This window comes from Chaetodon auriga, chromosome 3, assembly GCF_051107435.1.
Source record: "Chaetodon auriga isolate fChaAug3 chromosome 3, fChaAug3.hap1, whole genome shotgun sequence".
Taxonomy (NCBI): domain Eukaryota; kingdom Metazoa; phylum Chordata; class Actinopteri; order Chaetodontiformes; family Chaetodontidae; genus Chaetodon; species Chaetodon auriga.
Window position 1 is genome coordinate 23,741,052 of NC_135076.1, and position 13,371 is coordinate 23,754,422.

Consider the following 13,371-nt stretch of genomic DNA (forward strand, 5'->3'; position numbering starts at 1 on the left):
GAAATGTCACCGTCACATTATGAGGATGCAGCTGGTGCCAGCGGTAATGAGCGGAAACCTATTTATGTTTTTTCACATGCCGCTTTGAAAACTATGGAAAATGAATCTATTATAATGTAAAGCTACAGCATAAACCCTCAGTGCGTGTAATTTACCTGAAAATATCGAGGACATTTCAAAACATGGAAAAAGAGACAAATATAGGCTATTCATGTGTGTATAACTCCCTAACGGGCGGAATCAAGGGCGAAATCCTCGGTCAGACATTTGACCGAAGAGCCAACCGCGTTTGGTGGTGGGGTGGCACCCTTATAAATAAATAAATAAATAAATAAATAAATAAATAAATAAATGTCTTAGTGTCTGCACAAGTACATGTGTGTATCCTAATGAACTCACGCCTGACACACTCTGACTATACGAGCGCGTTATGTACAAATGACCAAACGCTCAGTATTTCTCTGTATTTTCGCTATAAACTCGTAAACAGCGGTTACGTTGGACGATCGGGAAAACACACACACAGTACACAGGGCAGAAAACCCCTGCGCCGGAGATCTGCCACCCGCGAGCACCCAAGACCCAAGGTGAGGGTGAAACTCAGCGCAGCCTGTTACACTGACAAACACCTGAGCGGATGTGTTGATGAACAGGAGCAGAAACGCGCCGGTTTATATTCAACGTGTGTATCAGTGATGCTGAGATTTAAACAGACTGTTGTACCTGTGTGGTACACCTGTGAGTGAGACTGGGTTGGAGTGACAGATTAGCTGGGCATGGCGCGCGGAGTATGTAATTTTCTCAGTAATTACACATCTCAAAACATTTATTCTTTTTTTCATAAATATTCAGAGAATACAGAACATGTATGTCTTCATGCTTCCCCAGTACACACAATATATATAAAAAGGCCACAATTCAGTGTTTAAAAAATGATAACCAGCAGCTAAAAGTTGTATTTACCTAAAAGTATAAACTCCAGCTCTTTCTAGGTGTAGCTCTCTCTAGAAAAACATCACCAGACGAAGACAATGCCCAAAAAAAAAGTATTTAAAAATGGCTGCACATACAAACAATGATACATAGGCAACAAAATAGTATTGATTACTCGATGGTCTCGCTGAGTCGAAAACAAAACAACATACCCTCAAAACCAAGAAAAACTGTGGTAATATCCTGATGGGATATTGAATGAAACCACGAAACCCACAGAAAGTTTTTACATAGCTGTTCTCAACTTCTCTAATATTATTCTGTATGTGGGAGGCTTTCCTGAACTCTTACATTCGAAAGTGGAGATAGATGAGACACTCATAACCAGAGGGGAAAATGTGTTAATGGCATTTTAGGCAAGAAATGTCTACAAATAAAGCCAGACCAATTTTAAACCACACTCATGTGCAGCAACATTAAATGAAAATGAACGTTTGTTTTACAGATTTCCAAAAGCCTTCAGACTGTGTTTGGCTCACGGAGCTCTCCTGAACATACTGAAAACACATGATTAGATATATACTTACAACAAATGAAACACTACTGCTGTAGAAGCCCCCAAAATACACAGCGCATATATATATATATATATATATATATATATATATATATATATATATATATATATATATATATATATATATATATATATATCAATGAATTAGCAGAGGGACCCTGTTGTCACAAAGACTGATGCAAAGGTCATTGATCTGTTGTGTAGATGATGATGATTATTCTGCTTCCACTTCCAAAAGAGACTCATAGACAAAGATAAATCAGGTCCAACAAAAATATATTTCAGATTTGAGGACCAATTTGACAGGAACTGGGGGAGGTGAACGAAATCATTGTGGTCTAATAGTGTTATTCTCATTGGAACTAGAACTCTGTCGAAGCAGCTACTGATATACTCTGTAGTTCCCCCACATCTGGGCATTTTCCACAAGACGAGAATCAGCTGTAGAGCCACAGCGCCCACACGTGGATTACTGGAGACATCACATTACAGTGAAACGCCCCACAGAAAGCGCCAGTCATGCAAAAAAAAAAAAAAAAAAAAAAGTGAGGACGACATAGTGTAAGCTTCCGGATCAAGTCAAGCACCTGAAAGAATAATGTATATTTTTTAAACTGTTGACCAGTAGAATCCTCAGGGTGATAAAGATCCTATGTTTCCCCGTATGTACATTTGGTTTTATTTATTTATATTTTTTAAACTTCTTTATATACAAAACACAACATAATGACACGCAAAAATTACGAAAATTAACTATTGTAACCATTTAATGACAATTTAATCAAGTTCAGACGTCATTACCGGCCCTTGTATAATATAACAATATATTACTGATTAGCAGAATAAGATGATAACGACATCTCCAGTACAGAATGAATAAATAAGTGAATAAACAAATAAGTCCATTTCATAGATTCAATAAAAGGCTCTTCAGGCAACAGACACAACAAAGTCAGAGTAGAAAGAGTGAACAAAACAGGAAAAGTGCTTTTTTTTTTTTTTTTATAACGCTTATAAAATACTTAAAACGTCTAACACTTAAAAATAAACATAAATGAAACATTCATTATTTGCGACGGTGATTTGCGTGACTGCGGTTCGTGTTGCAACGTTGTGGCGGAGCGCGCGGTGCGCAGGCTGCTCGGCCTCATGCGTCATGGCACCGAGTCAGAGCCACCGACTATTTTGAACGGGGGGGAACACGTGGCACTGTTTCTGGAGAGAGAGAGAGAGAGAGAGAGAGAGAGAGAGAGAGAGAGAGAGAGAGAGAGAGAGAGAGAGAGAGAGGCGCACACACTCCTCCTTCAGTCCCTCCAGCCACGCACACACACGCACACACACACTGGCGGAGCTGCCGTCTGGAGCGGGTACAGCCTCAGTACAGCCGCCTGGGATCTCTGAAACTACTCCGTGAAAGTATCGGACGGTGGACGAGAGAGAAAGAAGAGTCCTGCTGCGACAAGAAGACGAGACGAAGCGACATTTGTTCTGTTTCCTCACTGAGAAGCCGGAGGACTGAGATGATGGAGACCAAACTCTGGGTTGCCCTTTGTGCGCTGCTGCTCGTTAACTTGGCATCAGCTGAACATGGTGGGTAGTGTTCGTTCTTTAATTGTTGTTTGTTGATTGGTTTATTTCATCTGTTGACTTTGAACGTTCTCGTTTCCTGTTTGATTCACTGGCGCAAGAAATTGTCAAAATGGTTTACTGTGCCACCACCCCTCACACACACACACACACACACACACACACACACACACACACACACACTGACAGAGTGAATCTACAGCATGATGTCAGCTTTGTTTCTCCTTGTTACACCATAAAGAGGCAGCTAAGTGTGACCATTTCAGTTCCTCCATGAGATCAGAGGAGGACCAGTCTCTCTCCCACTCACCGTCAAACCGTGTCACTTTCTTACTGGTCTCACTTCACTTCAAATGACAGCTTTAATCAGATTTTCTCCCCCCCCCTCCTATTTGCTTAAACACTTCACACTTAATCTTTCACATCACCCCCCCAACCTGCTTCCTCTTTCTTCTTGCATTACAGTTGCACACCTCTCACACATCCTGTATTTCACTCACCCCACCTTCCGCTTTTTCTCCTACCTGTTCGAAACACTTTCTCTCCCCCCTCCTCCTCCTCCCCCTCCTCTCTTTCTCCATCAGTGCCTCTCACATGAAAGGAAAATGAGACTATTGACATTTGAAAAGATTTTATTGGGCAGAACTGTCCCATCAGCTCCTCGAGCTGAAATCCAAGTGAATAGAAAACAGCTTGGCTCCACTGGAGGACATTTATTGGCTGTAAATGAGCAGGGAAGTACATTGTGATAAATGACACCTCTAACTATGTGCAGCAGCACACTGTCATTTTACTGGGCTCATGCTAATTGGCTTGCCTCTGTAGTACAGTATGCAGACTTTTATGAAGCGATTTTAAGGCAGTGCAATGGCTGCAGGTTCAGTTTTCACTGTGACCAGACTTTATACACCAAATATTATTATATTGTACATATGCAATGCAGATTCGTATCTTATTATACAGGCTTTGTACAGATTGCATGGGCCTACATAAGCATAAACATACATTACAGAGATGAAATCAAAGCCTGGATACTTGTCAGGTAGACCATTTGACTTGCATTGGAATATTTATTCACTGTTTTGTTTCTGTTGACAATAACTCATGACTCTAAGAAAGGGCAGAAATGGCAGTTTATTAACATTCTCAACATACGCTCAAGCCTTCAATTACTGTCCAGAAAAAGAAAAAAAGAATTCCCTCTGAGCTTTTTCTGAGCAAACAACATTTAAAAATATCCAGTTTCTCTCTCTCTCTCTGTTCTTACATGATATGTGGTGAAAAGCCTTTTTTTTTTTTGTTTCACTCTTAACTTAGCTGACCTCTTTTCTCACTAATCAACCACCTTCTTCTGGTCTTTCTTGCCGTTATCTGAGTGGTAACCTACATAAATCTCAAAGTTTTGTAATACACAAACTATGAGAGCAAAATACGAACAACTATAAGAAAATTTCCTGGTTATGACCTATTTAACAATACACATGTAATAAACTGGGGTGCTTCTGTTATTCCATTTATGTGAGACTGCAGATTAAGTCTATTTCATGTTTTTTTTTTTACTGGTAATACTATGATTTAAAGGCTACACCTTTTAGTAACGCGTCCTGTATTTCTGATAAGATCTGCTTCGGTGATTCTAAAGAAGTGAGTTGTGTTTGAGGAAGGAAAACCTTTCTTTTGAGAGATAAAGACAAAGCTCTTTGTTTCAAATGTAATGTTATGTGGAATTAGTGAACAAATGTTTCATCACTGCAGCAGTGTTTATGGTGTCTTATTAAGTCTGTGTGGGCTGGCCACTTGTATGAGCATGGCACAGTAAGTAACACAACAAGCTAACTAACTGGAGTGAATTTAAGGAGCCAAATAAAATACAGATGTGGAGAAGAGGATGAGAGGATAGAGGTATGACATGCAGCTTGAGAGGTCACAGGACGATGGGCGGTAAATCTCTGACATACGTGCAGGTGAGGAGGCGAAGGGCGCAGAGTCATCCTCAGCCTTTTCACTTCCAGTAAATGGGAAAAGCTTTTCAAAACGATCTGCGCTGTGGACTCAGAAATCACCACGAGCACGTGCCGTGAAACCAGCGCTTGCTTGATTTTACAGCAGCAGTTCGATGGGTTTCACCCCGATCCCCTCTTCCAGCGCCGAGCGCGGAAGCAGCAGACATCTGCTCGCAGTGAAATGGTTGGCTGTTCCTCTCACTGGCAGGGTCAAGAAGCGAGCAAGAGCTGCTTCCCCAGGTACATGCTGCTCTGGCCTGAAAGATTGTTAGTAAGAGCCTGTAATATCTGGAGAGAGGAGTGTGCAACAGTGGAAACAGTGGTTCTCTGTATAAATCTACTCTGCACACACACACACACACACACACACACACACATATATACAAAAACAGTCAGCATTTGACCTGAGCAGCTCTAATGGAGTTAAAGTGAGGGAACAAGGCCAGTATTATAGAGCCAAGCACCTCTGTCTGTATATGAGTGTGTCTGTTTTTACATCATTTAGAGTTCAAACAGGTCTCTCTCTCTTTCTCCCAGTGTCTCTCTGCCTCTCTCGCCCTCACTGTGTGTGCTGATGAGCTGCATGAGTGATTATGGAGGTAATGAAAGGCATCATGGCAGTGGGTTACTGAACGGTAATGACATTTCATTACATTAGTGCTCTGGTCTTCATCAAAGGGGAGCAGGTAGAAACAGAAATGAAGACTTGTGCAGTAGTGCTAAAGAGATCGAGACCGGGGGGGAAGAGAGAGAGACTGAAAGTCTTCATTAAAAGGACGTTACTTCAAAGATCAAAGTTGATGCCATGCAAAGTAAAAGTCTGAGTCAGGCTTTATCCATTTTGTTTTGCACTCTGAAATTATGTTTTACAGTAATGTGACTTCAGGGGTTCTTGGGAAAACCTGAGGAGTCACAGCAAAACGCACGTTTTTGCAACATAACTTCAATCATTTCTTAAAACTCTTAAACTCCGGACAGCGCTGGCTTTTCAGGCCTCTAAAGGGGGACCGTCACTCTTTGGTTGAACTGCTCACAACTCAAGGGGTTACTAGTAGCTTCCTTATGTGTCATTTTAAAGGGTCCCAGTCCAGAATGGCTGGGAACCACCATATCTAGCTCCCGATGCAAAATAAATTATCTTTTCACCGAACATTTCAGCTAGACAATGAACCCCTGTTTGCTCCAATGAAGCTGCTCACTGATCGACAGAAGACTGTGGATGTACTGAGTGTAACTCTATTAAAATGCTGCGCTGCCTTGCTGGAAAACGTATGCATAGTCACACAACTTTCCCTGGATAAATAATATATGTGTATACATTAGTTTAGCTTCAGTAATTGCCGTGCAGATAAACACTGGCCTGTGCTGCCTAATATTGTCTGCACACTGTCTGTTGTCCCATGTTTGATTGGAATAATGAGCAAATAAACTGCTAATAACGCTGAAGACGTCACCAGAGATTGACTATTAGCTCTGACTCTGTCCTCTCCTCATCAGATAATGACCACGCCGCTGCCTCTAATGCTTCAAGAAGTGATGACAGCGAGGCTCCAGCTGCACCTGACTCTGGCCTGGACCCCGTCAGCCAGGCTGTCACCACACCTTTGCCCAATGACCCCGGCACAAATTCAAGTTCAGCAGTCATGGGCAGTTTGAGCAACGACACAGCTACAGACGGGAAAACCACCTCTCCAACACCGGAACCAAAGAAAGATAACGGTAACTGTGCTGTTACTAATCCTGTGTCAGTCACTTATCCGTTGTTGTGGTTATTGTTTCTGCCTGTTTGCCAGTACAGAAGTTTTGTCACACTTCCGAAGGGTTTATTAGGGAGTCCAGCAGCAGGTGGCTGAGAGTCGAGGAGCTATATTTAACAAAGTCCTTATCTCTGTTTTCCACGTCCAGAAGTGGGCCACTGAGTGAGTGGCAGGGTTAAAGCGTTGGCAGTCATGCCACAAACACAGGAAGAGACAGAGAGCTCGGTCTGGTTTAAAAAAACTAAACTGGAGCACAGAAAGGGAATGAACCTCAGAGATAAGGTGCAAGATAACAGAAAAAGAGGAGAATAAAGAAGACTGAGTTAATTAAATCTGTGCTATCTGTTGGGGGAGCAGTGGTAAAACATACTGAGAGAGAAGTTTGGTCAGAAGACATTCAGATGGTGTTGAGGAGAGAAGTGATTAAATGCTGTGTGACTTTTCACAAGGGGGTGAGAAAGGTAGAAGTGAAACCCCCCCCCAGGCTCCCTCTCTCTCTCTCTCTCTCACACACACACACACACACACACACACACACACACACACACACACACACAAACACAGTGCTGGTTCACACATTAAACTCATAAACATATTCACAGGCACATTTTTAGGCGCTTAGTTTTTTTTTTTGTGGAACAAAATGTTCACGTTGGCACACTGTTTGCATGTGCACAACTTTAAGGGTTGGTATCTCCGTCTAACTGTGGAAAAAGCTTTTTTTTTTCATGCCCAGTTTTGCAGATATTCAGCTTTTAGTGCTCTGCTTCCACCCGATGCAAGTGAGGTGAATTGATTTATATTTGTGGTGCTGTGAAACAGCCTTGAACATTTCCACTTTAACAACAGTAAGAGTCCACAGCCATGCTAGCTAATGTCACCATGCTACGTAACATGCTCACAATGACAATGCTAACATGCTGATGCTAAGCAGGCGTAATGCCTACCACGTTCACCATCTCAGTTTAGTGTGTTAGCATGTTAGCATTGGGTAATTAACATGAAACACAAAATACATGTGAGGCTGATGGGAATGTCATTGGCTTTACAGGTGTTTGGCCATAAACTAATGTACTGGACAAACTGAAATTTTCATCTGATTTGACAATTAATGCTGAGGGAAAGATGAATGTCACATGGCACAAAACCTGTGACAAGCCATCCAGTAGCTGTTGGGACATTACACTCTAAACCAAAAATGTCAACCATGTGGTGGCGCTAGAGAAAAAAGTCAGGGATCACTGAATCGCCAGGATTTCTCCTCTGCTGACCGTGAATGTTTGAATTGGTGTATAGATTGACCAACAACGTCATCCCCAGGACCACGCTGGGCTAAAAATCACCAGCAACATCTGTTTCCAGAAAAAAAATGCCCTTGTACTAATAATCCACAGGACACAAAGTCAACAGTTTACACTAAGACATTTGTTTTTTATCAAAATTTTCAATGCTCTAAATTGTGTTTTTATCTCCATTGTATTGGGGCGAAGGCAGAAGTCTCAGAGGTATATCTTAAAATCAGGACCAAGAAAACAATAATAATAATTATCTGCGTACCACTAAAGGAAAGTGAGAAGATCTCTTTATGTGTAATTTGGCTGAATGGGCCCTTTAATGCCCCACATTATCCAGTCAGACACACGTCATATATTTATGTACAGAACACTGTTCAGCAGGCTCATGTTAGTTTGCTGATTATGTAGTACAGTATCACAGGATAACTAGAATTACAGTTGAATTGCAGTATTTTTATGATAGTACTGTCTTTCTGCAGGTACCAACATCGTCTCTCCCTCAGAGGCCACCGGTCCTGAAAAGAACTTAACGGATCCATCGACATCACAGCTACCAATTCCTCCTTCGGAGAGCCACGACCCCACCTCTCACGCCTCCCTTAACTCCTCCGCTATCAGCCCCACAGACGCAGCTGACACTGCCTCAGCAGACATCACACCGGCCATCACACCACCCGCAAACACGTCACATCATGCTGCATTTCCACTTCCTGACACACCATCAAACCAGACCAGTAACCCCCAAACACACCCAGTCACTTCTGTCCCAACACCTGAGCCCGAAACCATCACTGTTACCAACGTCACCCAGTCCAGTTCAACATCCAGCACCAGCTCCCCTCAAGAGCCCCCCAGTTCTGAGTCACCGGCGCTCACATCTCCACAAACCACTTCACAGCCCGACGGACATCCTGAGACCTCCACTGGAACCCACCACAAGTCTGCCACCTCCCCTCAGAGCAGCCCCTCCGCCCAGGCCAAACCCCACGCCGACACCCCCTCCCAGCTCAACGTAGGGGGCGACAGTAAGTGCTTCACGTCTTCTGTGCTGGTGTGTGCATTTTGTTGTGGAGGATTCACTGCTGGGATATTGACAGAGCCCGAAGTGAACTGGCTTAACAACAAAGGCCACGCTGTTCTTTGTTTTCCAGCACAAGCCAGTCCTCACGTCTACACACACAGACAAACACACACCACACACCGCCCCCCCGTCTACATCTTCTACTAGCACTGTCACCACCAAGCACTCCACAATCATGGCTCTGTTTGGGAAAGGGATAGAGGCAGTCATGGGACTCGAGGCCTCAAGAATGCTCTGTTTTCCTTCTTTTTTTGTCCCTCTCAGCCTCTGCCTGTCTGCTAAATGATTTATATAGCCACAGTATATGTTTCTCCAGCTATACTCTGTTCTTCCACCTTGAGGGGACTTTTATCAGGATTGCAAGAAAAGGAAAACCCGATTAACTCTTCTCAGTTGACCAGCCTACTTGAGCACAGTTAAAATCTAAAATTCTCTCTGCTTCTCTCACTCTATGCGGTTTTATTAGGCCACGCTTGGCACCTCGCCTCTTTCCATTAGCCAGAGGAACAGGGAGCGTTCGCCGCTCTGTGATTGTTGTTACTTTCAACCAGAGGACATAAAAAAAAGAAAAACAGCTTGGTTTACAGAACGGTCTTCCCTAGAAACATTCATATACAGAAATACACTGCCAAAAAACATAGACCCAAACTCCTCCTGCACAGAAATATACAAACACAGAAGAAACACAGAAAGGTCTAGAATGATGACGTTATTCGAGATTAAACTGCTCTCTGAGAGAAGACGTACTGTAGGCGCACACAATAGAAACTTCTTCTAATTCTAAAAAGGACGTCTGCAAATTCTGCCCTATTAATTTGTTCAACAGAGAGCTCAAGTACAAGCTTAACATCACCGTCTCTGTGTTTGACACCTCTGTCCAGTGCTACATGATGAACGCCCCAGCTCAACATGCTGCTGTTGGGTCTATTTTTGGCTCCAGTCTCAGCTTTAAATAAGCTGTAATTCTACCATGTAAAGTCAAAGTGAAAGACACACGTATGGTGGATCGTGCCCCGCTCAGCTATCCCCTCTGCTTTTGTTCCAGCCACGATGGTGCACGAGTCTCCCACATTAGACCCCCTCCTGGCTGGCCTGGTGTCAGCCTTCATCATCACCGCTGTCATCATCACTCTGCTCCTCTTCCTCAAACTGCGCCGAAGAGACAGCCGACCAGAGTTCCGCAGGCTGCAGGACTTACCTATGGTGAGCGCGTCCTCCACATCCAGGCAACACTTCGCTTTCGCTGCACAGTTCCTGCTACCAACCATAGACAGATTGCAACTAATGGCTTTATTCATGTTGCATCATTTTCTGATGATTCATAGATGAAGAACAGAGCAGCTTCTGGGCTTCCAAGTTGTGGTTTATCCTCCTAACTTATTCACATTTATAAGTGCAGAGGAAAAGTAGCAAATGAAAATATGTGAGCGTTAGATGAGGAGACTGATACCACTGGAAACAGCTAGCCTGGAGTCACCGCTCCTTGCATGGCAACCTTAAGACTAGACTGCAGGCATTAAAGTGGTTTGGCACATAATCACCAAATGTTTTTACACCTTGGTTTTTGCACAAAAACAACCGGGATGTAGCGTGCTTGTTTAAGAGCTTTAGAGGTGCTGGTAGGCCGATTTTGTTATCTTTGCACTGAGCCAAGCTAGCTGTTTCCCCTTGATTCAAGACTTTATGCTAAGCTAAGTTAACCGGCTGCTGGCTGCAGCCCATATTTAACAGACATGAGACTGGTACCAAACTTCTAATTTAACCCTTGGCAAGAAGAGTGTTTCCCAAAATGTCGAAATATTCCTGTTAACTTGACTATTGATGACCCACCAGCCAGTCATTCTTATTAATGGCTTAACTGAGCTATGAAACACTTATTATCATTAATTAACTATCAGTTACAACTTGTAAATCATTTTATAAAGGCTGAGGAAGCGGTTGTGTAAACATTATGTGTTAGCTTTTAATGTGTACAGTACATTAGCTGTGGATAATTATTCTTACGTTGCTCCATTTCTTCTTTGTAGGACGATATGATGGAGGACACACCCTTGTCCATGTACAGCTACTGATGGAGGCGCGACTGAAATGTTTGTCTCAAAAACTGTCCTCGTATCCAGGCTCACGCTGCAGCGGTTGTCGAACCTGGTCTCTCTTCCTCAATGTGTACCAAACAGAAAGAATTCTGGGTAGGTGTGGGAACATTTCTGGATTGCTTTCATTTAACCTCATCACTGACATGTAGGAAAGGACACGATTGAAGCTGCAGCGGACAATGAAGATATCGCCCACGCTGGGGTTGTTTTGGCTATTTTGGTGTCTGCAATTAGAAATTAGGCCAATGCCCCCGTTTAATCCCGTACATTTAATATTTTCAGCCCATCTTTTGTGGTACGGGAGTTGTGTCTTAGATTTTGATTTCCCCAGAGTTGAAAAGGGTAGGTGTGACGCGGGAGGCAACATCATCAGTTGTATCCATCATTTGGATGTTTCACACCTGGACGCAGATTCAGCCTGTCCTGCCAGGCTCTTACCTGGGGGCACTGGTCTAATTTCCCTGTTATCAGCTAGTGTTTAGACAGTCTGACTGAGAGGCCAGAGAGAAGACATGAACATAACAAACAGCCTGATTATAGTGTTAAAGAGGTTGCACTTTACTTTTTCAGGAGTGGAAAATAATGGACAAATATTTTTGTGTATGAGGACGTTTGAGATTTGTGTGCATTCGTAAGTGCAGGTGTAGCAGTGTGTGTTTGTAGGTGTGTGTCTGTTAAAAGGTGCATGTATGGATTTTTTGAAGGCATGACAGGGGATATTTAAGTCTTTTTTCCCCCCCAGTTTCTGTGTTGGAGGCCCTGCTGCCTTCTGGCCTGATGTTAATATGTGCAGTGCGTTTTTTTGTTTCTTTCCGGGGATCTTGAGTCCAGGAGAGAGTGCCTTACACAGTATAGGTACAGCTCTTATTGTATACTGTATTTATAGTCAAACCAACTAACTTCCAGATTTACCAGTCATTCCCAGTACTCTGTGCGAGTCCCACTTAAAACACACACTCTGGGCCAGGCACCTGCTCTGACTTGCCTGAGTTTGAAGATTAGCCTTGAGCGTGTTCACCATCAGGCACTCATTCATACAATGACAGTTACAGACCGAAATTGGCCAGTGGCCTTTCCACACAGAGTTAGCATTGTCCTGTGTTGTAAATACTACTGATGATTGCATCATGCAACAGTGACTTCATGAAACTCTTCATCAGAGTTGCTGCTTTAGTGCTCACGAACATACTGAAGATGTTACATGGACTGACCCGACGGCACCTTTCTCTCAGTAGGCAATTCACAAGTATTGTGTTGATTATAGTGTGTATCAGCCTCGCTGTGTATTTGCTCTGCAAATGTGCAGGAAAACGACGACAGAAATCAATAGGAGCTAATACCTGTGTTCACATTTTGATCTATGTATCATAAATAACGACAGATGGGTGACAAATTAAAGGAAAAATTACATTTAACTAATTAAATTTCGAGCAGTGCTGCCCAAAGAGGGGCCTGTGGGCCAGAGTTGGCCCGCCATTATGTTCGATTTGGCCTGCCAAATGTTTCTAGGGGAAAAAAATAAAAATTGATTTTAAAATATATCTTAGAAATCATTGTTTATGCCGTTTTTCGTGAGGTAAAAATGCTCTTTAATTATGTAGGACAGCAGGCAGAGTGACACTGCAGGAAGTCAGTCAATAAAGGGAATTCGGGATCCTAGTACCATTTTGCATCTTAACAACACAATAAAATAAGTATTGGCTTTTGGCCTGTGGCCCAACATTAAGTGTCAGTTTTGGCCCTCCAAGAGACAAAGTCTGGGCGCCTCTCGCCTAAAGATAGTCCCTCATCCGGACATCCAGTTCTAACACTTGAGATGTCTGATATTGGTGTTAAAAACTGTAAATACCCTGAATGCATAATGAGGCTTTGCTCCCAGATGTGGATTATTGGACTGTTGGTGTTTTATGATTAAAAGTATTTTGAAACCATCCTCCACTTCAGATCTGTTATTCAGTCTTTGTTGTAAACTGCTGTTTGGCTGCAGCACCAACAAACAAAAGTGCCATCAGAACACAACGCTGATCTACAGAAGCAACCAC

General features: G+C 42.9%; 1 protein-coding gene across 1 annotated transcript; it reads left to right on the plus strand.

The window, feature by feature from the left end:
* Positions 1-2,822: 2,822 nt before the first annotated feature.
* Positions 2,823-13,266, plus strand: LOC143318202 (uncharacterized). The gene is made up of 5 exons (XM_076726270.1): positions 2,823-3,100; positions 6,598-6,819; positions 8,632-9,177; positions 10,279-10,436; positions 11,261-13,266. The coding sequence occupies exons 1-5, from the start codon at positions 3,031-3,033 to the stop codon at positions 11,303-11,305; spliced, it is 1,041 nt and encodes a 346-aa protein (XP_076582385.1). The 5' UTR covers positions 2,823-3,030; the 3' UTR covers positions 11,306-13,266.
* The last annotated feature ends 105 nt before the right edge of the window (positions 13,267-13,371 follow it).

What these genes read in the sequence shown, in the direction of transcription:
- LOC143318202 (XM_076726270.1), top strand. Translation starts at nt 3,031, where the DNA reads ATGATGGAGACCAAACTCTGGGTTGCCCTTTGTGCGCTGCTGCTCGTT. An exon ending in CTTGGCATCAGCTGAACATG is followed by an intron (nt 3,101 to 6,597) that starts GTGGGTAGTGTT and finishes TCTCCTCATCAG; the next exon opens with ATAATGACCACGCCGCTGCC. An exon ending in GGAACCAAAGAAAGATAACG is followed by an intron (nt 6,820 to 8,631) that starts GTAACTGTGCTG and finishes GTCTTTCTGCAG; the next exon opens with GTACCAACATCGTCTCTCCC.